This window comes from Sinohyriopsis cumingii, unplaced genomic scaffold (assembly GCF_028554795.1).
Source record: "Sinohyriopsis cumingii isolate HCF-2022 unplaced genomic scaffold, ASM2855479v2 utg000940l, whole genome shotgun sequence".
In the NCBI taxonomy this organism is placed as follows: Eukaryota; Metazoa; Mollusca; class Bivalvia; order Unionida; family Unionidae; genus Sinohyriopsis; species Sinohyriopsis cumingii.
Window position 1 is genome coordinate 1,538,388 of NW_028315945.1, and position 26,302 is coordinate 1,564,689.

At 34.9% G+C, this 26,302-nt stretch overlaps 1 protein-coding gene across 3 annotated transcripts in view; it reads right to left on the bottom strand.

Moving 5' to 3' along the window:
- LOC149772985 (PDZ and LIM domain protein 3-like) overlaps positions 1-23,500 on the bottom strand; it is a 58,781-nt gene extending 35,281 nt beyond the window's left edge. The window contains exons 1-3 of one of the 3 annotated variants that reach the window (XM_089946993.1): positions 23,208-23,497; positions 7,913-8,064; positions 5,253-5,391 (exon numbers count right to left, since the gene is read on the bottom strand). In XM_089946993.1, coding sequence (XP_089803119.1) covers positions 5,253-5,391; positions 7,913-8,064; positions 23,208-23,327 — 411 coding nt within the window. In that variant the 5' untranslated portion in view covers positions 23,328-23,497. Of the gene's footprint in view, positions 1-5,252; positions 5,392-7,912; positions 8,065-23,207 lie in introns of all 3 variants that reach the window. The other 2 variants (XM_089946995.1, XM_089946994.1) reach the window with 2 other exon arrangements.
- Between the last annotated feature and the right edge of the window lie 2,802 nt (positions 23,501-26,302).

Genomic DNA, 26,302 nt, shown 5'->3' on the forward strand with positions numbered 1-26,302 from the left:
TATGCAAATGAAATTTAATAGACTAGTTATGCAACTGCAATTTATTATTGCAATTTATTTGATTATTTATGCAACTGCAATTTATTAGATTATCAACTGAAATTTAATAGACTATTTATGCAACTGAAATTTAATAAACTATGTATGCAATTGAAATTTAATAGATCATTTATGCAACTGAAATTTAATAGATCATTTATGCAACTAAAATTTTATAGACTATTTATGCAACTTTAATTTAATAGACAATTTTATGCAACTGGTATTTAATACAGACGATTTTTGCAAATGAAATTTAATACACTATTTATGAACTACAATTAAATAGACTAATTATGGAATGGAAATTTAATAGACTATTTATTAACTGTAATAAAACTGACTATTTATGCAACTGCAATTTAAAAAACTACTTATGAAATGGAAATTTAATTGACTATTTATGAAGTGCAATTTAATGGACTATAAATCTGCAATTTAATAGACTATTTATGCCAATTAAATTTAATGAACTATTTATGCCAGTGAAATTTAATAGACTATTAATGCAACTTCAAATCAATATAGACTATGCAACTCCAAATTAATAAAGACTTTTTATGCAACTAAAATTTAACTGACTAGTTATGCAACTAAAATTTAACTGACTAGTTATGAAAATGAAATTTCATAAAGAATACTCTATAAGTGAAATTCAAGCAAAAAATCATAATTAACATTAATAAAAACATATGTATTAAGCACTTTTAGAAATTCACTAAAATTTCATGACGATTTGCATTTTTAAAAAAATGAACAATGATTAATTTATAATCTAATAATTTGCGTACATGGCATCTTGCCAGAGATCTGAAAATATCCAGATTTGGCAAGTGAGTGAAAAATGAATTGCTACAGAAGACAATCATGAATCTTATTTCAAAAGAAATCTAACAAAATTTATGGAGAAAGTATAAAAATGAACAATTTTCCAACTCTGAATCACTCTTTCCTAAGAAAATAATACCTAAAATAAAGAAAAGCAAACAATCGTAAGAGATTCAGACAGATTTATACTGTACATGAAATTAATTTTCTTCATGCATTCATCAAAAAATTGTTTGAAACTTCAGAAATAACGCACAAACATCTCTCATCGCAAACCTGATCATAGTAAAAATTGCTAAAATAACTGTTTCACTGAAAGTGATATATGCTGAACCAAATGTATTTGAACAGCACTAGTCCAATAGATTTATCTCTAAGGTGTAAATAGCACTAGTCAAATAGGATATTTTTCTAATGTATAAACAGCACTAGTCAAATAGGATTTATCTCTAAAGTGTAAACAGCACTAGTCTAATAGGAATTGTCTCTAAGGTGTAAACATCACTAGTCTAATAGGATTTATCTCTAAGGTGTAAACAGCACTAGTCTAATAGGATTTACCTCTACAGTGTAAACAGCACTAGTCTAATAGGATTTATCTCTAAGGTGTAAACAGCACTAGTCTAACAGGATTTACCTCTAAGGTGTAAACATCATTAGTCAAATAGGATTTATCTCTAAGGTGTAAACAGCACTAGTCTAATAGGATTTATCTCTACAATGTAAACAGCACTAGCCTAATAAGATTTATCTCTAAGGTGTAAACAGCACTAGTCTAATAGGATTTATCTCTAAGGTGTAAACATCATTAGTCAAATAGGATTTATATCTAAGGCGTAAACAGCACTAGTCTAGTAGGATTTATATCTAAGGTGTAAACAGCACTTGTCTCATAGGATTTATCTCTAAGGTATAAACAGCACTAGTCTAATAGTATTTATCTCTAGGGTATAACAGCACTAGTCTAATAGGACTTATATCTAAGGTGTAAACATCACTAGTCAAATAGGATTTATCTCTAAGGTGTAAACAGCACTAGTCTAATAGGATTTATCTCTAAGGTGTAAACAGCACTAATCCAATAGGCTTTATATCTAAGGTGTAAACAGCACTTGTCTCATAGGATTTATCTCTAAGGTATAAACAGCACTTGTCTCATAGTATGTATCTCTAAGGTTTATACAACACTTGTCTAATAGGATTTATCTCTAAGGTGTAAACAGCACTAGTCTAATAGTATTTATCTCTAGGGTGTAACAGCACTAGTCTAATAGGACTTATATCTAAGGTGTAAACATCACCAGTCAAATAGGATTTATCTCAAAGGTGTAAATATCACTAGTCCAATAGGATTTATCTCTAAGGTGTAAACAGCACTAGTCAAATAGGATTTATCTCTAATGTGTAAACAGCACTAGCCTAATAGGATTTATATCTAAGGTGTAAACAGCACTTGTCTCATAGGATTTATCTCTAAGGTGTAAACAGCACTTGTCTCATAGTATGTATCTCTAAGGTTTATACAACACTTGTCTAATAGGATTTATCTCTAAGGTGTAAACAGCACTAGTCTAATAGTATTTATCTCTAGGGTGTAACAGCACCAGTCTAATAGGACTTATATCTAAGGTGTAAACAACACTAGTCCAATAGGAATTATCTCTAAGGTGTTAATATCACTAGTGTAATAGGATTTATCTCTAAGGTGTAAACAGCACTTGTCTCATAGGATTTATCTCTAAGCTGTAAACACCACTATTCCAGTAGGATTTATCTCTAAGCTGTAAACATCACTCTCTAATATGACTTATCTCTAATGTGTAAACAACACTTGTCTAATAGGATTTATCTCTAAGGTGTAAACAGTACTAGTCAAATAGGATTTATCTCCAAGGTGTAAACAGCACTTGCCTAATAGGACTTATCTCTAAGGTGTAAACAGCATTAGTCCAATAGGATTTACCTCTAAGGTCTAAACAGCACTAGTCTAATAGGATTTATCTCTAAGGTGTAAACAGTACTAGTCAAATATGATTTATCTCAAAGGTGTAAACAACACTAGTCTAATAGGATTTATCTCTAAGGTGTAAACATCATTAGTCAAATAGGATTTATCTCTAAGGTGTAAACAGCACTAGTCCAATAGGATTTATCTCTAAGGTGTAAACAGCACTAGTCTAATAGGATTTATCTCTAAGGTGTAAACAGCACTAGTCAAATAGGATTTATCTCTAATGTGTAAACAGCACTAGCCTAATAGGATTTATATCTAAGGTGTAAACAGCACTTGTCTCATAGGATTTATCTCTAAGGTGTAAACAGCACTTGTCTCATAGTATGTATCTCTAGGGTGTAACAGAACTAGTCTAACAGGACTTATATCTAAGGTGTAAACAACACTAGTCCAATAGGAATTATCTCTAAGGTGTTAATATCACTAGTGTAATAGGATTTATCTCTAAGGCGTAAACAGCACTTGTCTCATAGGATTTATCTCTAAGCTGTAAACACCACTATTCCAGTAGGATTTATCTCTAAGCTGTAAACATCACTGTCTAATATGACTTATCTCTAATGTGTAAACAACACTTGTCTAATAGGATGTATCTCTAAGGTGTAAATAGTACTAGTCAAATAGGATTTATCTCCAAGGTGTAAACAGCACTTGCCTAATAGGACTTATCTCTAAGGTGTAAACAGCATTAGCCCAATAGGATTTATCTCTAAGGTCTAAACAGCACTAGTCTAATAGGATTTATCTCTAAGGTGTAAACAGTACTAGTCAAATATGATTTATCTCAAAGGTGTAAACAACACTAGTCTAATAGGATTTATCTCTAAGGTGTAAACATCATTAGTCAAATAGGATTTATCTCTAAGGTGTAAACAGCACTAGTCCAATAGGATTTATCTCTAAGGTGTAAACAGCACTAGTCTAATAGGATTTATCTCTAAGGTGTAAACAGCACTAATCCAATAGGATTTATATCTAAGGTGTAAACAGCACTTGTCTCATAGGATTTATCTCTAAGGTGTAAACAGCATTTGTCTCATAGTATGTATCTCTAAGGTTTATACAACACTTGTCTAATAGGATTTATCTCTAAGCTGTAAACATCACTGTCTAATATGACTTATCTCTAATGTGTAAAAAAACACTTGTCTAATAGGATTTATGTCTAAGGTGTAAACAGTACTAGTCAAATAGGATTTATCTCCAAGGTGTAAACAGCACTTGTCTAATAGGACTTATCTCTAAGGTGTAAACAGCATTAGTCCAATAGGATTTATCTCTAAGGTCTAAACAGCACTAGCCTAATAGGATTTATCTCTAAGGTGTAAACAGCACTAGCCTAATAGGATTTATCTCTAAGGTGTAAACAGCACTAGTCTAATAGGATTTATCTCTAAGGTGTAAACAGCACTAGTCTAATAGGATTTATCTCTAAGGTGTAAACAGCACTAGTCCAATAGGATTTATCTCAAAGGTGTAAACAACACTAGTCTAATAGGATTTATCTCTAAGGTGTAAACATCATTAGTCAAATAGGATTTATCTCTAAGGTGTAAACAGCACTAGTCCAATAGGATTTATCTCAAAGGTGTAAACAACACTAGTCTAATAGGATTTATCTCTAAGGTGCAAACATCATTAGTCAAATAGGATTTATCTCTAAGGTGTAAACAGCACTAGTCCAATAGGATTTATCTCTAAGGTGTAAACAGCACTAGTCTAATAGGATTTATCTCTAAGGTGTAAACAGCACTAGTCTAATAGGATTTATCTCTAAGGTGTAATATCTTGTTAGAAATCAACCATCACTCCTGTATGTTTCTTGATATCCACTCTAGTACAATTAACTAACTCCACCATCACTGTTGCTTAAAGGCTATTCAAGAACAACTAATTATGACCAATTCCCATTCATCAATTCAACCATTACTTTTGTTGGTTGTTTAATGACTGCTCTAACAGATCTAGTTCCCTTTAATAGGACTCCGCTAAAACTCTTGTCTGTTGCTTTATGGCCAACCAATTTTTGCCACAACTTTTAAAAAAGTTTTTCTGAGCCTCACAACCCCCATTTCCACATTTTGTTAGTTTTGGTCTCTGTTTCAAAAGACTTTTGTAATGAACTAGACTTCTAAATCACAGAACCAGGCAACCTGTATTACACTCATATTATCCGCAGGACTCCTGTGTGTAGGTGAGGACTCCTGTGTGTAGGTGAGGGCTCCTGTGTGTAGGTGACTTCTGTTATGTGAAAATAATTTAGTTTTATTAAATGTAGCTATAGTGTTCATTATTTGGCTAGGTGAAGGTCAGGACAGGAAGTACACAAATCTTACATAAGCTAGCAAGATCCCAAACTATATGTACATACATCTAAATGGTCCCTAGCCAGTGAGGTTTTCTGTGTAGCTGTCATCTGATCCCCTGTGGCTGTCTCAATCTGACGTAGTTCATTTGGACGCAACTCTGACATTGGTGTAACCTTGGGCTTCCAGATCTGAACTGCACCCCTTCAACATGGATAAAAAAAAAACAAAGCTCATGAGAAAAGTAAACTTTCTTCAAGTCAGTCTAGTGAAATTGCTAATGGAGACCTCGGGAACTAAGAATAATAAATCTAGGGAGGAGAAAATCACCTCACAAAACTCCTGTGTTTGAGTGCATATTCAAACTTCTTTTCTAAAGCAAGAAACAATTTGGTTTCCATTCAGATTTTTCATTTAACACTGCTGTTGAATATGGAACATCGATCCTATATTTATCACATAAATAATAATTTTTCAGTCTGAAAGTGCTGTAAAATAGTGGAGCTTTATGAATCAAGGGCTGTGTGTACTTGATTGACTTGCATGGGTATGCTTGATTAACTTGCATGGGTATGCTTTATTAATTTGCATGGGTATACTTAATTTACTTGCATGGGTATGCTTGATTGACTTGCATCTGCAGGGTTATTTTAGAACTGAAAATATAGGATAAATTACCACTTCCAAGTACAAATATGGCTAACCGTTTCAAAATATACGAAGGATTTAAAACAAAAGAAGAGAAAACAAAGTGGGATTCACAAGTATAATGCCCTATTTTCAAGCATTCCATTGATTTTTGGGGGCAACTTTGTTTTTTTAACAAATTGACATGAACATGGGGTGGTATTAAGGGATGCTTGTTTACTCATTCAAGTCGGAACTACTTTCAGTTATTACTTGGGACACATATGATAAATGTATATTGGGGATGTAGGGCTTGTGACATAAATGACAAATGTGTATTGGGAATGTAGGGCTTGAGAAACGCGTTATAAATGTGTATTGAGAATGCAGGGCTTGGGAAACAAATGACAAATGTGTATTGGGAATGTAGGGCTTGGGACACAAATGACAGACATGTATTGGACATGTAGGGCTGGGGTTACAAATGACAAATGTGTATTGGACAGGTAGGGCTTGGGACACAAATCACAAATGTATAAAGGTAATGTAGGGCAATTTCCTGTACATAAGTAGGGAATAATTTATGTTGTGGCAGTAAATCAGATCCTGCCTTTTGTAACTCATTGACCTAGAATTTATTTTGCTCTTCCTATTCTCACTCCATGAACTCATTGACCCAGAATTTATTTTGTTATCCTATTCTCACTCCATGGAATAATTTTAAGCGACTATATAGTTATTTTTGTACCGACATGGAAATGAAGATCTGCCGACACTCATCAAATGACAGTCTTTTATTATTCAATATAACGTCAAGTCATTAAAATCGTACAACACAATTTGATTTGTTTAATATGTGTAAAAAATATAGATTCATTCAACATGGAAAACTGTGCAAATTCATGTATTTAGTAAACAAAAACAATATTATACCAATTACATCATTTAGGATTAAAGATATTTAAAAACAACAAAAAAATTAAATTTTGTGCTGCATAAATTTCATAACTACTAGGCCTAGTGAAACTGGAATATATTTATACCTCAACTATGCCAAATAACTGAAAATGACAAATAAATATAGTCATTATTTGCTATAAAGTATGCATGGTCAGACAGAACAGTTATCGTACACATCAAAGGGCTTTATGCAAACAGCTTTGCAGAATTTTATGAAACAAAAATGGGAATGCATATATAGTACACAAGCAGCTTTGGAGAATTTTATGAAACAAAAATGGGTATTCATATCTAGTACACAAGCGGCTTTGCAGAATTTTATGAAACAAAAATGTGAATTCATATATAGTATACAAGCGGCTTTGCAGAATTTTATGAAACAAAAATGTGAATGCATATATAGTATACAAGCGGCTTTGCAGAATTTTATGAAACAAAAATGGGAATGCATATATAGTATACAAGCGGCTTTGCAGAATTTTATGAAACAAAAATGGGAATGCATATATAGTATACAAGCGGCTTTGCAGAATTTTATGAAACAAAAATGGGAATTCATATATATTACACAAGCGGCTTTGTAGAATTTTATGAAACAAAAATGGGAATTCATATATAGTAGAATCTTGAGGATGTGAAAACATCTGGGAACAAAAACACTTTTCCAATGAATGAGTTCAGATCAAACAGAGATTAAATGGATTGGATTAACAGTACTGGATTAACATAAATGTGCAAGCTTGGGGACATACATTCTGTTTGGTGCAAAACATAATTTCTCAACAAAATAGGGTTGTTTTATAAAATTGTGCAAGTTTGGACATATGCTGTTTGGTGCAAAACTTATAATTTTAGATAAAATAGCATTGGATTAATATAAACGTGCAAGCATGGGGACATACATTCTGTTTGGTGCAAAACTTATAATTTCTCAACAAAATAGGGTTGTTTTATAAAATTGTGCAAGTTTGGACATATGCTGTTTGGTGCAAAACTTATAATTTTAGATAAAATAGCAATGGATTAACATAAATATGCAAGCAAAGGGTCACACATACTGTTTGGTCAGATCTTATATTCTGGATTAAAAAGAGTCGGATAAAGAATAGATGTCATTAAAGTAACATGTTAGTTATACCTCTGTACAATCATGTCTATATCATTGCTGGATCGAATGATAGCCATTTTGGCCATTTCATGTGTCATCTCATCTGTGTTCTGGTTGTTGATAACCAAGATTCCATCTCCAGCTTTAAGGCCACAATTGTCAGCCACACTTCTGGCCTGCACCTGAAATTTTATTGACACTGACCTGTATGCTAATTATAGCCATGCTTATATTGCAACTGACATTAAAAGAACTGAATACATCAAGGTCTACATATAATGTACTGATAAATACCAATCAGCAGGTTAAATTACAACTTAACAATGATTACTTATGAAATATTGGGATATTTAAAGTTTTCAACAATGTATATTTTTACATACCTAAGAGGTCCAACCAATCCTAAATCATTATGGAATGTAACGGTTGATCTGTCATTTCTGGCAATATTCTGAACATCTATCAACAAAACAAAAAAAAAAAGGATTACACAGAACAAGGCCAGTGTAGGTGCAATTGACTGGAAATTTTGGACTATTTCATTTGAATATAAAGAAAATTATTAAGCTTTAAGGCAGCGTGACATGAGATAAGCAATCAACTACCAACAAAACATGTCAACAAGCTTTAAGGCAGAGTGACATGAGATAAGCTAATCAACTACCAACAAAACATGTCAACAAGTTATAAGGCAGAATTACATGAAATTATCAAAAATCATCCACCAGCAAAACATGTCAGTCTACATTAAGGTAAATATAGCTGGTTGTTTATAGTCTGTTGTGGAAAAATTTCACCTCCCTCGCCCTTCATAACTGGGAATGGCCATACCAAGAGGAATTCCATGATGATAGCATGTGATGGCAAATAGGATGCCATCAATTTCATGATGATAGCATGGGATGGTCAATAGGATGCCATCAATTCCATGATGATAGCAGGGGATGGCCAATAGGATGCCATCAGTTCCATGATGATAGCATGGGATGGCCAATAGGATGCCATCAATTCCATGATGATAGCATGGGATGGCCAATAGGATGCCATCAATTCCATGATGATAGCATGGGATGGCCAATAGGATGCCATCAATTCCATGATGATAGCATGGGATGGGAAATAGGATGCCATCAATTCCATGATGATAGGATGCCATCAATTCCATGATGATAGCATGGGATGGCCAATAGGATGCCATCAATTCCATGATGATAGCATGGGATGGCCAATAGGATGCCATCAATTCCATGATGATGGCATGGGATGGCCAATAGGATGCCATCAATTCCATGATGATGGCATGGGATGGGAAATAGGATGCCACCAATTCCATGATGATGACATGGGATGGCCAATAGGATGCCATCAATTCCATGATGATAGCATGTAATGGGAAATAGGATGCCATCAATTCCATGATGATAGCATGTAATGGGAAATAGGATGCCATCAATTCCATGATGATGGCATGGGATGGCAAATAGGATGCCATCAATTCCATGATGATGGCATGGGATGGGAAATAGGATGCCATCAATTCCATGATGATAGCATGGGATGGTAAATAGGATGCCATCAATTCCATGATGATGGTATGGGATGGCAAATAGGATGCCACCAATTCCATGATGATGGCATGGGATGGCCAATAGGATGCCATCAATTCCATGATGATGGCATGGGATGGCCAATAGGATGCCATCAATTCCATGATGATGGCATGTGATGGCCAATAGGATGCCATCAATTCCATGATGATAGCATGTGATGGCCAATAGGATGCCATCAATTCCATGATGATAGCATGTGATGGGAAATAGGATGCCATCAATTTCATGATGATGGTATGGGATGGTAAATAGGATGCCATCAATTCCATGATGATAGCATGTGATGGGAAATAGGATGCCATCAATTCCATGATGATAGCATGGGATGGGAAATAGGATGCCATCAATTCCATGATGATGGCATGGGATGGTAAATAGGATGCCATCAATTCCATGATGATGGCATGTGATGGGAAATAGGATGCCATCAATTCCATGATGATAGCATGTGATGGGAAATAGGATGCCATCAATTCCATGATGATGGCATGGGATGGTAAATAGGATGCCATCAATTCCATGATGATGGCATGGGATGGGAAATAGGATGCCATCAATTCCATGATGATGGCATGGGATGGTAAATAGGATGCCACCAATTCCATGATGATAGCATGTGATGGGAAATAGGATGCCATCAATTCCATGATGATGGCATGGGATGGTAAATAGGATGCCATCAATTCCATGATGATGGCATGGGATGGCCAATAGGATGCCATCAATTCCATGATGATGGCATGGGATGGCCAATAGGATGCCGTCACCAATTGCCAATAAAATAAGAGCTTAATGGGTCTTTTAAAATGCATTCAATTTTCAGACAGAGAAGATTTTCAAATACCAAACAAATGAGAATGTTGGTCAATAAATCAACCAAACAAATTTACCAAATACAAATGGGTAAATTCATCAGTGATTTTTAAACCCAGTATTAAACAACTATTGAGGTTACATTAATATTCTAAACAATACATATTTTCCAAGTCTCCAAGGTTTCCACAATAGAAACCATGCATATCTTACATGTTTTCAAAGTCTCTACAATAGAAACTATGCATATCTTACATGTTTCCAAGGTCTATACAATAGAAACCATGCATATCTTACAAGTCTCCAAGGTTTCCACAATAGAAACCATGCATATCTTACAAGTCTCTAAGGTTCCCACAATATAAATCATGCATATCTTACATGTTTTCAAGGTCTAGACAATAGAAACCATGCATATCTTACAAGTCTCCAAGTTTTCCACAATAGAAACCATGCATATCTTACATGTTTCCAAGGTCCATACAATAGAAACCATGCATATCTTACAAGTCTCCAAGGTTTCCACAATAGAAACCATGTATATCTTACATGTTTCCAAGGTCTATACAATAAAAACCATGCATATCTTACATGTCTCCAAGGTTTCCACAAGAGAAACCATGAATATCTTATGTTTCCAAGGTCTCCACACTAGAAACCATGCATATCTTACAAGTTTCCAAAGTTTCCACAATAGAAACCATGCATATCTTACATGTTTGCAAGGTCTCTACACTAGAAACCATGCATATCTTACAAGTTTCCAAGGTCTAAACAATAGAAACCATGCATTTCCAGGAATTTAAGATAAGACCATTTCTTTCTTCAGACTGCTGAGTGTTGAAACCATCCCCAATGTTCTTAAGTGATAGCAAGACTTTCAAAATTAGTTGCTGTGGTACTCGTATTAGATATCAGTTAGACACCACTGACAACAAAGTAGACATCGTTATAAGTCTTTTGGTGAAAAACCTATATCATAATGAGCATCAGTTAAGTGGAAGTTGTGACAACAAGATTTTGAAGACAGCCATTATAATAATAATAATAATAATAATGCTTTATTTATAGAGGGTGACTCATTAATCAAGGACTATTCTCCCTTGAGGCCCTCGTAAGGTGAGTATAAAAATTCACCCATACTGGATTTACAACTGGTTGTTGTTGCTGTTGTTGTGGGGTTTAACGCCATTTTTCAGCACACGATAGGCTATGCATGGCGACCAGTATTAATGGTGGAGGAAGAACCCAAGAAAACCCACGGGAAGAACCACCGACCCACAAGAAGCTACTGGCAAGCTTTCTCACATGACCATATTGGCCGAAGATTTACAACTGGTACCCTTTTTATTTAGAGCCAACTAAATATGGCAAGAAGTCTACTGGTGAAAACCCCATACAGGACATCATATCAGCACCATTTCAATTTAGGGTCTGCAAAACATTATAAGAAGTTTTTTTAGTGAAAACCCAATGATGATATGACCATTCACTCAAGAGAGTAGTGTTATGTATATTAAATTTAACTGTTGTTTGTTAGTTTGAAAAAAATAAAATTTATCCAATTGTAATGTAACATTGTATGCTGGGCTTGACCTTGTCCAAAACTGAGTTAATTTCTGCTAGACTTGGTTGACTTTTTTCAAATTTTATTTTATGTAAACAACTAATACATAGCTAAATTATTCTCAGTGTGTGGGGGCTTAATATCAGGATCTTTATTAATACATGTAGAAGTAAATATGTTTATTTGGGTCAAGGTTTTGGACTTCCCTAAATGAATTTTACAGCTTATGGTTTTGATTTTGTAAACATCAGGATCATTCTAGAAGGTTATTTTCCATTAGGTAATGTTTTTTTTTAATAGAAAATGCTAATTGTGACCCTGAGGTCAAGTAGAGAACTATATAAACTTGTAATTGTGAGGACTTAGTCATTTGTGCTTTAGCATCTAACACTTTCAAGCTGTATTATACGTTGCGACCAGTATTTTTAATTATTTCGGCTGGAATATTTTTTTCTTCAAATTACTGAATTCAAGTGATTATTTTCTCTAGAAATACAAAAGTGCTCTGATAAAATTCTTGGATAGAGACATTCACTGGAATTTATACTGAATTCAAACCTGGAATGATATTACTGTGATTCAACAAAATACTGTTGGCACATCAATATTCTATAAGCTATAACAGACGCGACACTGCCTTCAGTTTTTGGATATCTTTGGGAGTTGTACTGAGTTTTATTCAGGACTTTAAATTACTAGGACTTGTGTCTGTAATTCTTGGAGTATTTGGGGATTTAATTCACAATATTGTAAGTTCTTTTTCTCATTTTCACTTTGTGTTCTAGGGAAAAAAATTATATTTGTAAAATTTTACAAAGCTTGCTGTCTTTCACTCTTTTCTGTTACTTATTTTAAGAGCAAAGACTTGCAACAATAGCAATAACAAGATTTTCAAGATAACCACAGTGGTGGCCATATTTGACATCAGATCAGCACCATTTTCATTCAGGAACAACTTGACATCATACAAAGTCTTGTAGTAAAAACTCTATATTAACATTACCATCCATATTGATATTATGATTCATACTGATATTACGATTCATATTGATATTACCATCCATACTGACAATACCATCCATATCGACAATACCATCCATATTGACAATACCATCTATATTGACATTACCATCCATATTGATATTACCATCCATATTGGAAGAAAAGTAATAATAAGATTTTCAAGATGGCCACTGTTAGAGGGGCAAGATATTACTGGTATACCGGTTTACTGCAGTATTTTTTCCTCTTGTGTTATAGCTGTACATTTTCACTGTACCAGTATAGCTATATTTTCTCATTTGTCAAGTGTGTTTTATGTTCACTGTCCCTCTCTGATAAATATCTTGCCTGGTTGTTGGCATCCCACTCAAAATTCCCCGCTTACTATATCAAAAGTACAGCTAGTCAATTGTAGGTTTCAATATCAGCACTTCCTTTGTTAATCGATAGAATCTCTAATGTCAGCACTATGTATTTCAGAGTACCAGCTATAGTGTAGGCTTAATCATTCCACTTTAGTTACTTAGATTACAACTTAAATAAAAAGTTTGATTTTACAACTGAAATAACAAGTTAGATCACAACTTAATTAACAAGTTAGATTACAACTTAAATAACAAGTTAAATTACAACTTAAATAAAAGTTAGATTACAACTTAAATAACAAGTTAAATTACAACTTAAATAACAAGTTAAATTAGAACTTAAATAACACGAACTTAAATAACAAGTTAGATTACAACTTAAATAACAATTAACATTCATCTACTATAAGGTACTGGCTATTTAATTTTTTGGAAAGGGGAGGCAGAATTTTTTAAAGCTGAAATGTTTCCTTTCTTTTTTTTCAAGGTAATTAATTTTTTCCCAAATAAAACAAAGGATATAATACTGTGTTATTTATTCCAAATAAATCTGAGCAAGATATTTTTTCAAGCTACGTACATGGAAATTAAACAATTGTCAGGCCCCTACCTTAGAACAGTTTTATTTAGTACCAACTACACAAATTAAGAAATCTTTTTGTGAAAACATCATATCATTTTCCATTCATGAGGAGTAGCTATCATGTCTGCTGAAGTAGTCATATTGGATGTCATATCAACATTTTTATTTTTGACCAACTAGACATCATAAGAAGTGTTTTAGTGAAAACCCCATCAACAAAGGAAGAGGTCAGATGATCATCATTTTAATTTTAAGCCAACTAGACATCATGTTAGGAGTCTTTTCATATAACCACCATGTTAATATGGCTTTCTTTTCAGCAGGAGTTGCAACAACAAGCTTCTCAAAATGTCTGTTGTCAAATCTGTCTGATTTTATTTAGGACCAACTAGACATCATAATAAGTCTTTCTGTGAAAACCCTACGTTGATATGACCAATAAATGTAGGAAAAGCGATAAAAAGATTTTCAAGATGGCCACTTTGGGGGCCATAATGGATGTCCAGGTAGCAACATTTTCGTTTAGGACCAACAAGACCATGGGATGAATATGTATGCAAAGTTTCATGGCAATCCTCCAAGCAGTTTTGGAAAAGTAATAACGTGCTGGTGCTAGAAGAGGGATGACAGACAAAAGACATCCCATAAGCCTTACTAGTCAATGACCAGTATAGCAAAAGTGATATCATATCGATGACATCATGACATAACAATAATTTCAAGAGACATTGGTTTTCACGAAAGTGGAGTACTTCAAATGTGCTTTCTAGGACTGGACTATTCATGAAAGACTGTACTATTCATGAACTGATTGGACTATTCATGAACTGGCTGTACTATTCATGAACTGATTGGATTATTCATGAAAGACTACTATTCATGAAGTGATTGGACTATTCATGAACTGTCTGTACTATTCATGAACTGATTGGACTATTATTCATGAAAGACTGTACTATTCATGAACTGATTGGACTATTCATGAACTGACTGGACTATTCATGAAAGACTGCAGCTAGTTAAGTCTTTTCTTAGTCTTCAGATACGATTTCTACAAGACTATGTTAAGACAAAATATATGCAAATAATATATACCATGATGTTAAATTTTATGGAGATGGTTCATTTGATTCACTGACTGGTTTTGGATCACCAAGACTGAGTGGATAGTGTCATATTGTTTGTGAATCACATTAGCTCCATGCTGTCAGAAGATGTTTTATAATTTTTTGGACAAACCACCAATAAATGGTAAAGGGACAATTACACATTTGTTTCTCCTTCAGATGTTCCTCCCTTATCTGTTCTTTTTCAGCAAACACCAAAGTCCAGTCTTTATAACCATTGGCCTTCAAAGCTTACTTAATGTGATCGACCTCCAACACCCGGTCTTCCTCAACAATGATAATGCTGTTCACCCAGTGCAACAGGGTTCACAACACTGATAACTTATGTTGAAGATGGTAGTTAGAGATAAAGTCCAGATACTGGTATGTGTGATTAGGTTTGTGCTAAATTGTAACTTTTGTACCCCCACTATGTGAACACATGTATCCAAAGAAGACAACATTCCCATCCTCTTCCTATTTATAAGTAAACTGAATATTTTCATCAATGGAATTGAGCTGCTCTATAAATTTTTCAATATTGTATTCATACATCATGGTGAAAGTGTAATACACATATTGTATTCATACATCATGCTGAAAGTGTAATACACATATTGTATTCATACATCATGGTGAAAGTGTAATACACATACTGAAACCACATATCCAGAGAAAGGGCTGCTGTGGAAATGGCATCAAGTTCAAAATCTTCCATGTACAAACTTGCCACAACAGGAGATACTGGTGAGCCCATTGCTGCCCCAAACTTCTGCTGATAATATTCTACCTGATAGAATTCAAAATCCAATTCAACAAAATATATATTTTTTCTAACACCAAAGTAGTGTGTTTGTTTGACTCTGTGTCTTTTGAGAGTCTATTCTGGACGACTAGCAAGTCAACAGAAATGCTGGTGAAAAGAGGGCACACAGCATACTGTAGTAATTTATTTTCTGGAGTGACTTCCAAATCTTTTGGACAAAATCTGCACTAGTGTCATAATCTATTATACTACTGAAAGGTATCTATTCTTAGTTTCACTGAGAGAACAAATGGCTGAAGCAGGTAACAATATTCATTCTGGGAAAATGTTCCAGTTGAAAATGTTATTAAACCCTATTGCCAGGTCCCTCTATTAGCAGTTGAAAATGTTATTAAACCCTATTGCCAAGTCCCTCTATTAGCAGTTGAAAATGTTATTAAACCCTATTGCCAAGTCCCTCTATTAGTCTGAAGGGTTTACCCTCCTAAGGATTAAAGCAGAAAATATTTACATTTTTATACTGTAAATTGTTACTAAAACCCAAAGCCAGGATAATGTTCATGTGCCATATGGTTTACCTTCCTAAAGATTAAATTAGCAAATATTAACCTTTACATTTTTATACTATAAACTGTTACTAAATCTAAAGCCAGCATAATGTTCATGTGTCATTAAACCCAATACTTAAATATCCTGATTTACTCCACATTATATCACTAAGCTAGGATTATGTTGGCATGCCATTAAACACCATACCTAAATATCCTATTGCAAAAATTCAGTAATGGTAAAAGTAGTCTGATTGAAATCTACAGGTCTCTAACTCCCTTTAATCATGCCATGTAACTAATGGACAGAGAGTCAATGGATTTGATACTAATCAGTCTCTGGGTCTGATATTCATCAGACTCTTATCAGACTCTGGATATAATACTGATCAGTCTCTGGGTCTGATATTCACCAGACTCTAATCAGTCTCTGGGCCTGATATTTACCAGACTCTAATCAGTCTCTGGGTCTGATATTCATCAGACTCTAATCAGTCTCTGGGTCTGATATTCATCAGACTCTAATCAGTCTCTGGGTCTGGATATAATATTGATCAGTCTCTAGGTCTGATATTCATCAGACTCTAATCAGTCTCTGGGTCTGAGATTCATCAGACTCTAATCAGTCTCTGGGTCTGATATTCATCAGACTCTAATCAGACTCTGGATATAATATTGATCAGTCTCTGGGTCTGATATTCACCAGACTCTAATCAGTCTCTGGGCCTGATATTTACCAGACTCTAATCAGCCTCTGGGTCTGATATTCATCAGACTCTAATCAGTCTCTGGGTCTGATATTCATCAGACTCTAATCAGACTCTGGATATAATACTGATCAGTCTCTGGGTCTGATATTCATCAGACTCTAATCAAACTCTGGATATGATAATGATCAGTCTCTGGGTCTGATAGTCATCTGACTCTAATCAGTCTCTGGGTCTGATATTCATCAGGCTCTAATCAGTCTCTGGATCTGATATTCATCAGACTCTAATCAGTCTCTGGGTCTGATATTCATCAGAATCTGGAGCTACAAACAAAATAGAAATAGCCTGATAAATCAATCAAATGCATAAAACAAAGCATCATTTTTGCAAGCCCTACTTAACTTGTTCACTTTGTTATATTTCCATTACAAATTGACAATTGCCCCTAGCCCATCTGCCCATTTTCCCAAGTGGCTCAGTACCTATGGCAGTGGGCTTATGATCTGAATGGTGATGGCTTTATTCCCACCCTCAAATCAGCTCAGATTTGCTACCAGTGTGTGTAATAATAATAATAATAATAATAATAATGACCTTATTTAAAGAGGGTAACACAATTAGCTAAAAACGAATCTACCTTGAGGCCCTCATACAAAGGAATTCATTTATTTAAGCTGCATCTCTGAAGCCACTGGATATATTGGGTTTGGAAGAAGGAAATAGAGTGGGCATTTCTAATCTCAGCTGGAATACTATTCCAGAGCAGAGTTCCAGAGTATTGGAAACTTTTTTTTAAATAACTCCTTATTTGGTCTGGGAATTTTATACTGTTTGGTTGACATGGATCGCAGGTGGGGAGTATTACCAGGTAGCCTATACTGGAATAGTGATTGTAAATATTCAGGAGCACTATTCTGAGATATCCTGTACATTAATTTGGCTTTTCTCAAACAGATTCGGTCTTTAATAGGTAATATTTTTAACCTACCAGCTAAACTTTCCTTGCTTTCTTTCTGGATTGATATTAGCCCAAATGCTCTTTTTTGAAGATGTGCCAGCTTTGCTATGTTTTTATCATTTGAATTACCCCATACTGTACTACAGTAGTCCAAATAGGGTTGTATGTAACTGTTATAAAATAGTTTCCTGTGCCTTTCAGGGAGAAAATGTCTTATCCTACTGAGAAGCCATAAACTTGAATTGACTTTTTTACTGGTATGTTTGATATGTTCAGTCCATGATAGGTTATTATCTACCAGAACACCAAGTAGCCTATCATGACAGACTATTTGCAGATTTGTATCCTTCCATGTCAGACATAGTTCATCACTATCAAGATTTGTCCTTCTTTGCCCTGTTGAGATAAGTAATATTTTAGTTTTACCAGTATTTACCACCATGCCATTACATGTGCACCAGTTTTCCAGTTTCTTTAGGGCATTCTGTAAAGAAATTTCGAGCTCATGCTTTGTGTTTTGGATGTCTGACAATGTTGTGTCATCTGCATAGAGATCTGTAGATGTTATTGAGTCTCTTAGTAAAAGTGGTAGGTCATTAATAAATAAAATGAATAGTAGTGGACCTAGAATTGAGCCTTGTGGTACTCCATATCTAATTGTTTCAGGTTCAGACAGAACATTATTTATGTAAACATGTTGTGTTCTCTCATTTAAGTACGAAGTAAACCATCTAATTGTTCTTTCATCACACTGGTAGATTTTCAGTTTCTTCAAAAGGATTTCATGATCCACCATGTCAAAAGCTTTCCTGAAATCTACAAATACAGTTCCTATTATTCTACCTTGGTCAAGTGCTTGAAGCCATTTATCAGTTAGGGAGATCAAGGCAGTCTCACAGGAATGGTTCTGTCTAAAGCCTGATTGATTAGGGTGTAACAGCAAGTGTTTGGTTAAATATGACATGAATGAGTCATGGACATGTTTTTCAATCAATTTTGACAAGTTTGGTAGTATTGAAATTGGTCGGTAGTTATCAGCATCATCCTTAGAACCAGATTTGTGAATAGGAGTTACTTTTGCAGTTTTCCATATTTTGGGGACAGATGAGGTTGCAATACTTAAATTAATTATAAATGTTATGCTATCTACAATAACAAAGGCTTATTGGGCAGGGCTTTTATTTAGCTTGTCTTGGCATGATATAACCTTCAAAGTGTTGTTGTTGTTGTTATAGGGTTTAACACCATTTTTCAGCACAAGAGAGGCGATACATGGGAGCCAGTATTAATGGTGGAGGAAGAACCCAGGAAAATCCTGGAAAGAACCACCATCCCATGAGAAGCTACTGGCAAGCTTTCTCACATATCCACATGGCCGAGCCCGAGACTCGAACCCACACAGACATAGGTGAGATGGCAGTGATCAGTGATGGAGAGTGCTTTAGACCACTCAGCCACTTGCGGCCCCCCTTCAAAGTGTTCTGTACTATAAAATGAACAAACATCAAACCCAACATTTTCTCCAAATGAAGTGGGGGGGGGGGCTAAAATTTTATAACTGTGCAAGCTAAGATAAAATCAGTATTTTATGTTTCTTGGTTGAGTAGATTGTTTGATAATATTTCATACTTTCAATGACCTTTTTTTGTAGATAAGTACATTCATGTATGAATAAATGTAACATATTATATACCAATATTTAAAGTAAACAGGTTTGGCCAATATCCTAACTATGATATCTGATTGGAGAACTATAAATTGGTTAATGCATTCTTACTGAAGATAAAACATGCATAGCTCAGTGGCATGAAGTAGAAATATCCACTTTCTACAGATAGGCTCTTCATGTAGACATGTAGATAAGGTATTCATTGAAAGCAAAATAATCTGATTGTAACCTTGCATTACCGTATTCACCCATTACAAAGTCCTCTCACAATCTGACATACTTTGTGAAGTATGCACCCTGACTTCCAGCACAAAAACAACTGCTGAATGATGACCATTAAACAGGCCAGTCAAAGCCTATGTACATTTGACTGTAATGACTCAGACCAAATAGTCTTAGTACATTTTCTGGCACCAACCCTGATTTCTTCTTTATTCCCAGATTGTATTGCTATTTCCATAAGATTTTTGCAAAATACACAAATAGATAAGAAAAAAAGTAGAGTACACACCATATATAGTGAATTGCTTAAATTGTCAATGAACTAATAACACAGTTTACCTGCATGCAATACAAAAATTACAATAGAAGATAAAGGTGTACAGTTTACAATCAAGGTTCAAACTGAAGGAGTTCAGTTGTATTCTGTACCATAATATTTTGTCAATCTGATGGGTGTATTGTATTCTGTAGCATCTGTTGTCAAGCTGACAGGATAAGCTGTATTCTGTAGCATCTGTTGTCAAGCTGACAGGGTAATCAGTATTCTGTACTGGTTTGTTGTCGAGATGACAGGGTAAGCTGTATTCTGTACCATCTGTTGTCAAGGTGACAGCATAAGCTATATTCTGTACTGTATGTTGTCAAGATGGCAAGGTAACCTGCACATATTCTGTACTATCTGTTGTCACACTGACAGGGTAAACTGTATTATGTACCATCTGTTGTCACACTGACAGGGTAAACTGTATTATGTACTGTCTGTTGTCATTCTGACAGGATAAACTGTATTCAGGACTATCTGTTGTCACATTGACAAAGTAAACTGTATTCTGGACTTTCTGTTGTCACACCGACAGGGTAAACTGTATCATTGTTACCCTACTTTATACTGTGGGTTCCAACCATGATTGATTCACTCTATCATTGATTCACTGTCACTGATTCACTCTATCGCTAATTCACTCTGTCATTGGTTTACTCTGTCATTTGTTGACTGAGTCAATGGTTCACTCTTTGTCACAGACAATTCAATCGCTTTGGTATGCTGAGTGTGACTTAGCTGCCAACAAGGTGATTTTGGGAGATTTCTGGATTTTTTTAACATGCTTTTGGCCAGAATTAAGAGTTTGAACGATGAAGTAACTCTGCTCACAGGAAGATTTTGGGGAGATTTCCAGTTATTCACACCTTTTGGCCAAAATCTCAAATCTGAGCCAGGAAGTAACCCTGCTCATCATGAGATTTCAGTGAGATTCCCATTTTTTCACACTTTTTCTGCCACAGTGTAGAAAATAAAGCAGAAAGTAGACCTGTTGACAGCAGGTTATCATATGTATGCAATAGTCTGCTATTTAAATCACTATGGTAAAAAGTGAAGTAATCCAGTCTGACCCTTATCACAAAATGCCAGACTGATTTTCTCTCAAGGAATGTGACAGAACCACAATATCACTGTTTATGACTTAACGCATTCCATACATAGCTAAGAGGATAATAATAACATTGTATCCCTTGGGGTGCAAAGCTGAGAGTCAAAAATCTCCTTGGTGTCAAAACTGGGGGGAGGGGCAGACTGAGTAAAAAACTTTGGTATCAAAACTGGGGCTCAAATTAAAAATTTGGGGGTCTCTGAAGTGCAAATGATGGTAAAGGGAAACACTGATAATAATAATAATAATAATAATAATAAGAAGAAGAAGAATGATAATGATGACGATGATGATTTGGCAAGTATACTTTCCCTACTGATAAACAATGCATACACACATTATCAAAATGAAACGTGTTATGGAAAAGAGTTTTAAGTTATGGAGCCTAACAAAGGATTAAATAAATATGTACACTGTCAAAATTAATAATGTTTAAAACTGTGCATTAATATCTCTGAACCCCAGGCTTCCATCTTTGGCAATTTCTCAAACAACATCTTGTTTGTGTTTAGAAAATGAATAAGATGCCTGAAACAATGATGTATGAGTCCACAACATAGTCTATGGTGCCTTTAGCTGAATGGGGGGATTCCCACACTATAGTAAAATACATCTACAGAACTGACAAAGGGACTAATTTCATGCTAAAATAAACCAATATTTACTTTCTTCTTCCTTTTTATTTCCTTTCTATGCCTCCACTGCTTTCCGTTTGATTTTACCAGAGTGATGTAAAACAGAAACCAAAGATAATACTTTTATTACCGAATTATGGTCCATCTGGAGTACCTTAATCACAAAGGATGTGAAACTCCCCCTTAATCAACAAGAACTCACTATTAAAATGCACACCGATTCAATAGAAATATAAAAACAAAGGAAATTTTAGACTTGAATTTGATTGTAATTTATTGGATATGAATGGAAAAGAAAAACATTTAAAAGAAAAATATAGAAATGACTAAATCAAATATAATTCAGGATATTCACTGGGTCTTTTTGTGCTATCCTTCAGACTACTACACACCCCACCCTTGAGACTACTAGACCCCACCCCACCTGACACCAATCCCCACCACTTTTTTAAAAGTAAAATGTGTATATTATCAAAAAAGTATCCATGTTAAAATAAATTGCAACACTACATAAAAATTTACTGAAATAAATCTGATCTATCTTCTGTACAATGAGACCGTTCAGTGACAAGAAATTAATCTTGTATATTCTGTACATTTGAAACTGTACAAATTCTTTCTGACCTGTCTAGCTTCATAAAACAACCTCACTTCTTTCTCTTTATATCTGCCGCCTTCCAGCTGCAAACTGCTGGCGCTTCATGCACGACTTTGAGTAATTTTTTTTTAATGTATGGAAGGAGAGAAATATCCTACGTTTTGTATGACGTTTAAAGGTGGCTAAGTTTTAAATATGTGCTTAGTTTTGCACTGTTGAGATATTTATATTTATATTTAATCCAGGAAAATTGAAGAGCACTGAAGGATTCTGTATTCTCAGTAAAATAATAAAATTACGGCATTTAATTGACTTCCCACAATGCCAAATCTGATAATTTAACCAGTAACTGTGCTTCATGAATACTGATTAAGCGTGCGCGAATACACACCGGAGTCAGTTTTCACTTGGTATGCGGCATTTCATATTGCCATATATAGCACAGGCTCTCTCGGCTCTAACCAATCAGTACCGCACAAAACACGCGTGTGAAACTGTACACAGAAAACATTAAGATAGACATGAGAATATTGCCGTCAATTTTTTATTTTACCGAACCGAACTTAAACTACGTGTGAAAAGTACAAAAATACCGCTACATGCAATACACACGAGATACTCCAGTCTACACTAGGCTTGACAGCTGTCTCGAATAGGTGTCAATTGACTACGTTTACCTTGTCGAGTCGTATGTATACATCGACCGCAAAACATAAGTAAAACTCGATTCAAAATTGACCTACCACTTGTATAGACAGGGGGGTATTGAAGTCCACTCCTCCCTGCAGACGAAATCCCCAAGATACCCCTGAGTCGGGCCTGGCTAAGTGAATGTGTAACCTCTCCCCAGGATTATACTCCATGCTGAATCACAGAACAGTGAAGAAAAAGTGAGGAACGAAGAAGACTAGTTTCTCCCAGACTGTTTACCGGTACTACACGTTTCTCCGCTCTCTCACCATTAAATCCCAATACACTGACGTTAGATGGGATGAGAGTAGCGAGCGGAGCGCAAAGCTGATAGCTAACACACGTATGTTAGACAACTATTTCTGTAGGAAGTGTCGGAGGGTTATTGTTACACGAAGAATGTATAGCTTCATTTGACTAGGCTTCGTTATGTGATACCATGAATGTCATTGTTCACAATGTGTTAACTTTGTAAAGTTCGCTTGGTGCGATTGAAACTATAATGAAAATTAAAACCTAAATTTGTACAAAATTACAGCCGAGATTTCCGATTGATAGAGTTTGAAGAAAGAAAATAATAAAAAGCGCATATAAACCTTGCAAGTCCAATTAGATCATTCATCTGTGAGAAACAACAAAGCTGACTGTGAATCTAAATTAAATGTAAACCAACACGTTGTTTTTAATTAAAGGTAGAAGATCGTCAGGTGCGTATCCTAAAAGTAGAATTATGTGAAGTAGCCGCTGTGACTTTTTTTCTGACATTACTGGTACCAATGTCTATTATTTTTTTTTAAATTAAAAATAAAAAAATAACACAACAAATGGAGATCTATTTGTTGTTCTACTGTGGGTATGTGATTAGTGTACTGGACTCGTGACATCAAGGGGGTGGGTTTGAATCCTACAATTGGAATCAGCCCGGATCGGTTACTGGAATGTGTGTCCTTGGGCATGGTATGATACTCCAATCGCCTCGACATTGGATAACCTCTACATGTAATGATGTCATGCTTTGTGCTAGTCGAAATTACACACATTTGTTGTTACATACACAAACACAAATGAAGATAATGCCGACCACTTTACTATTGCCAATCAAACTGCACTCTTTTGCCCTCCAGTACACGCTATTTATATTTCCAGAACCGTTATATCTTGCGTGGGCGGTCTTGTACATGTTTCCGCAGCTATACAAAAATTTAAAAAAAAAAATTAAAAAAAAGGAAACGGGCGTGGCTGGAATTTTATCATAAATTAGACACTCGATAGTCTTGATCTGGTGATAAACAAATAATGATATATCTGTAGTATTTCTCTAAATAAGTGTTGTTTTTAAAACATTTTTTAAAAAAATCCATACAAAATGTTGTAATAAAACAAAAAATTTACATTTCATGGCACAACTCTCGCCTGGAAAATATATTATTCGACAAATGCCTTATTTGGTCACTCATTTCAAATACGCCCACAACAACAACCATCACAACATTTAAAGCTATCTCAGAATTGATTTAATTGTCAACCGATAAAAGGCTCATGATAAAAACACAGCATGGTGTTGCATCAATGGACAATGACAACTGAAATATGCAGATGCAGGGCCGGCGCCAGACCCGGCCAGACTATCTAGCGCCCTAGGCAAGGTTAGATTCTGCCCCCCCCCCCCCGGAAAATATCAATTTCAAAATGTATAAACAAAAAAAAAAAATTAAAAATGCGCCCCCTGAAATCAGCGCCCTAGGCGGCTGCCTAGTTTGCCTATATGGTAGCGCCGGCCCTGTGCAGATGATGCATGTTATCACAAGGCAGACCAGATCTATAATCCTTTTTATCTCTTCTTCTTCACTCAAAATGTGAAAATACTAGGAAGCCACTGTTTTAAAGCGGATTATTTTCATGATGCCAGTATTTCCCGCCTGAATTTTTATGACGTTTTATCTTGGTATTTCGAGTTCACGATGCTGTCCATCGGGCATTATTTCCTTGGTTTTAACTTTCTAATATTCAATGCTGTTATGAAAATTTTACGGTATTTTTATTTGGAATAATATTTTACATCAACAATATAGATTTAGAATTGTTCAGGTTTGTTAATTTCTAGTGGCTTATTGAATGATTTAGCTAATATGGCACTCTCATGCACTTGCTGGATTATAGATTTAAGATGAGATGCGGAGCCAAGAACAAGCTATTATATTGAAAAATGCAAGTTCAGAGGACAGTCTTATCAATAAAATTTTATATGCATATTTTAATTATGGTGCACAAGACTTCAAAACAGCAGGATTATTGTAAATTCAGTGTAAAACTATGAATTTTAACTAAAGATTTAGACTACGTACATACAATTCAAATTAACGCGGTGGTAAAACGCTCGCTTGGCAACTCTGCTGTACTGCGTTCAATCCTGAGTAGTTTAGGATGGGTTCAGCCATGTGTGGAGTAATCTGATTTAAGAGATAGCTACTTAGTTTCACAAAAGGACGCTTTTTTGGTAACTGTAAATTTTAGATGGAATAAAATATTCAGTATGTACAGTAGTTTACATATCTTTATTGCAGTACTATCTAACTTTACGTATCTATAGCCATACTACCGAGTCTTCAACGTGCAAATGTCAACTGTTATTTGTAAAGTATGAACACTACTGATTCTTCAACGTGCAAATGTCAACTCTTATTTGTAAAGTATGAACACTACTGAGTCTTCAACGTGCAAATGTTATTTCTCCCATGCTATTTGTATAGAACGATGGGATGTAGACAAAAACAAGAGAGTTGGGTGCAAATTAGTGAATTTTGCAGATACCATTGTAAAATATATAAATTTTTAATTGATGGATGGGATTTTTCTCCGGGTTCAATCCGCGGCATGTCCAAGGACGTTAGAATCTGAGTTCATCTGATTGGGACTTGATTAATAATGAGATCCCGCTGGTCACTATGTATGGAGAAGCCGGACTAGGTTGAAGATTGGGTTTTATTTATCGAAATGGCCATGGGTTGATATGTTGCATAAGCAGCGTTTGTCCTTGGTGAAATATCTGTCATAAGTTGAAACTTTGCACATATATATATATATATATATATATATATATATATATATATATATATATATATATATATATACCAAACCCTGGAGGGGC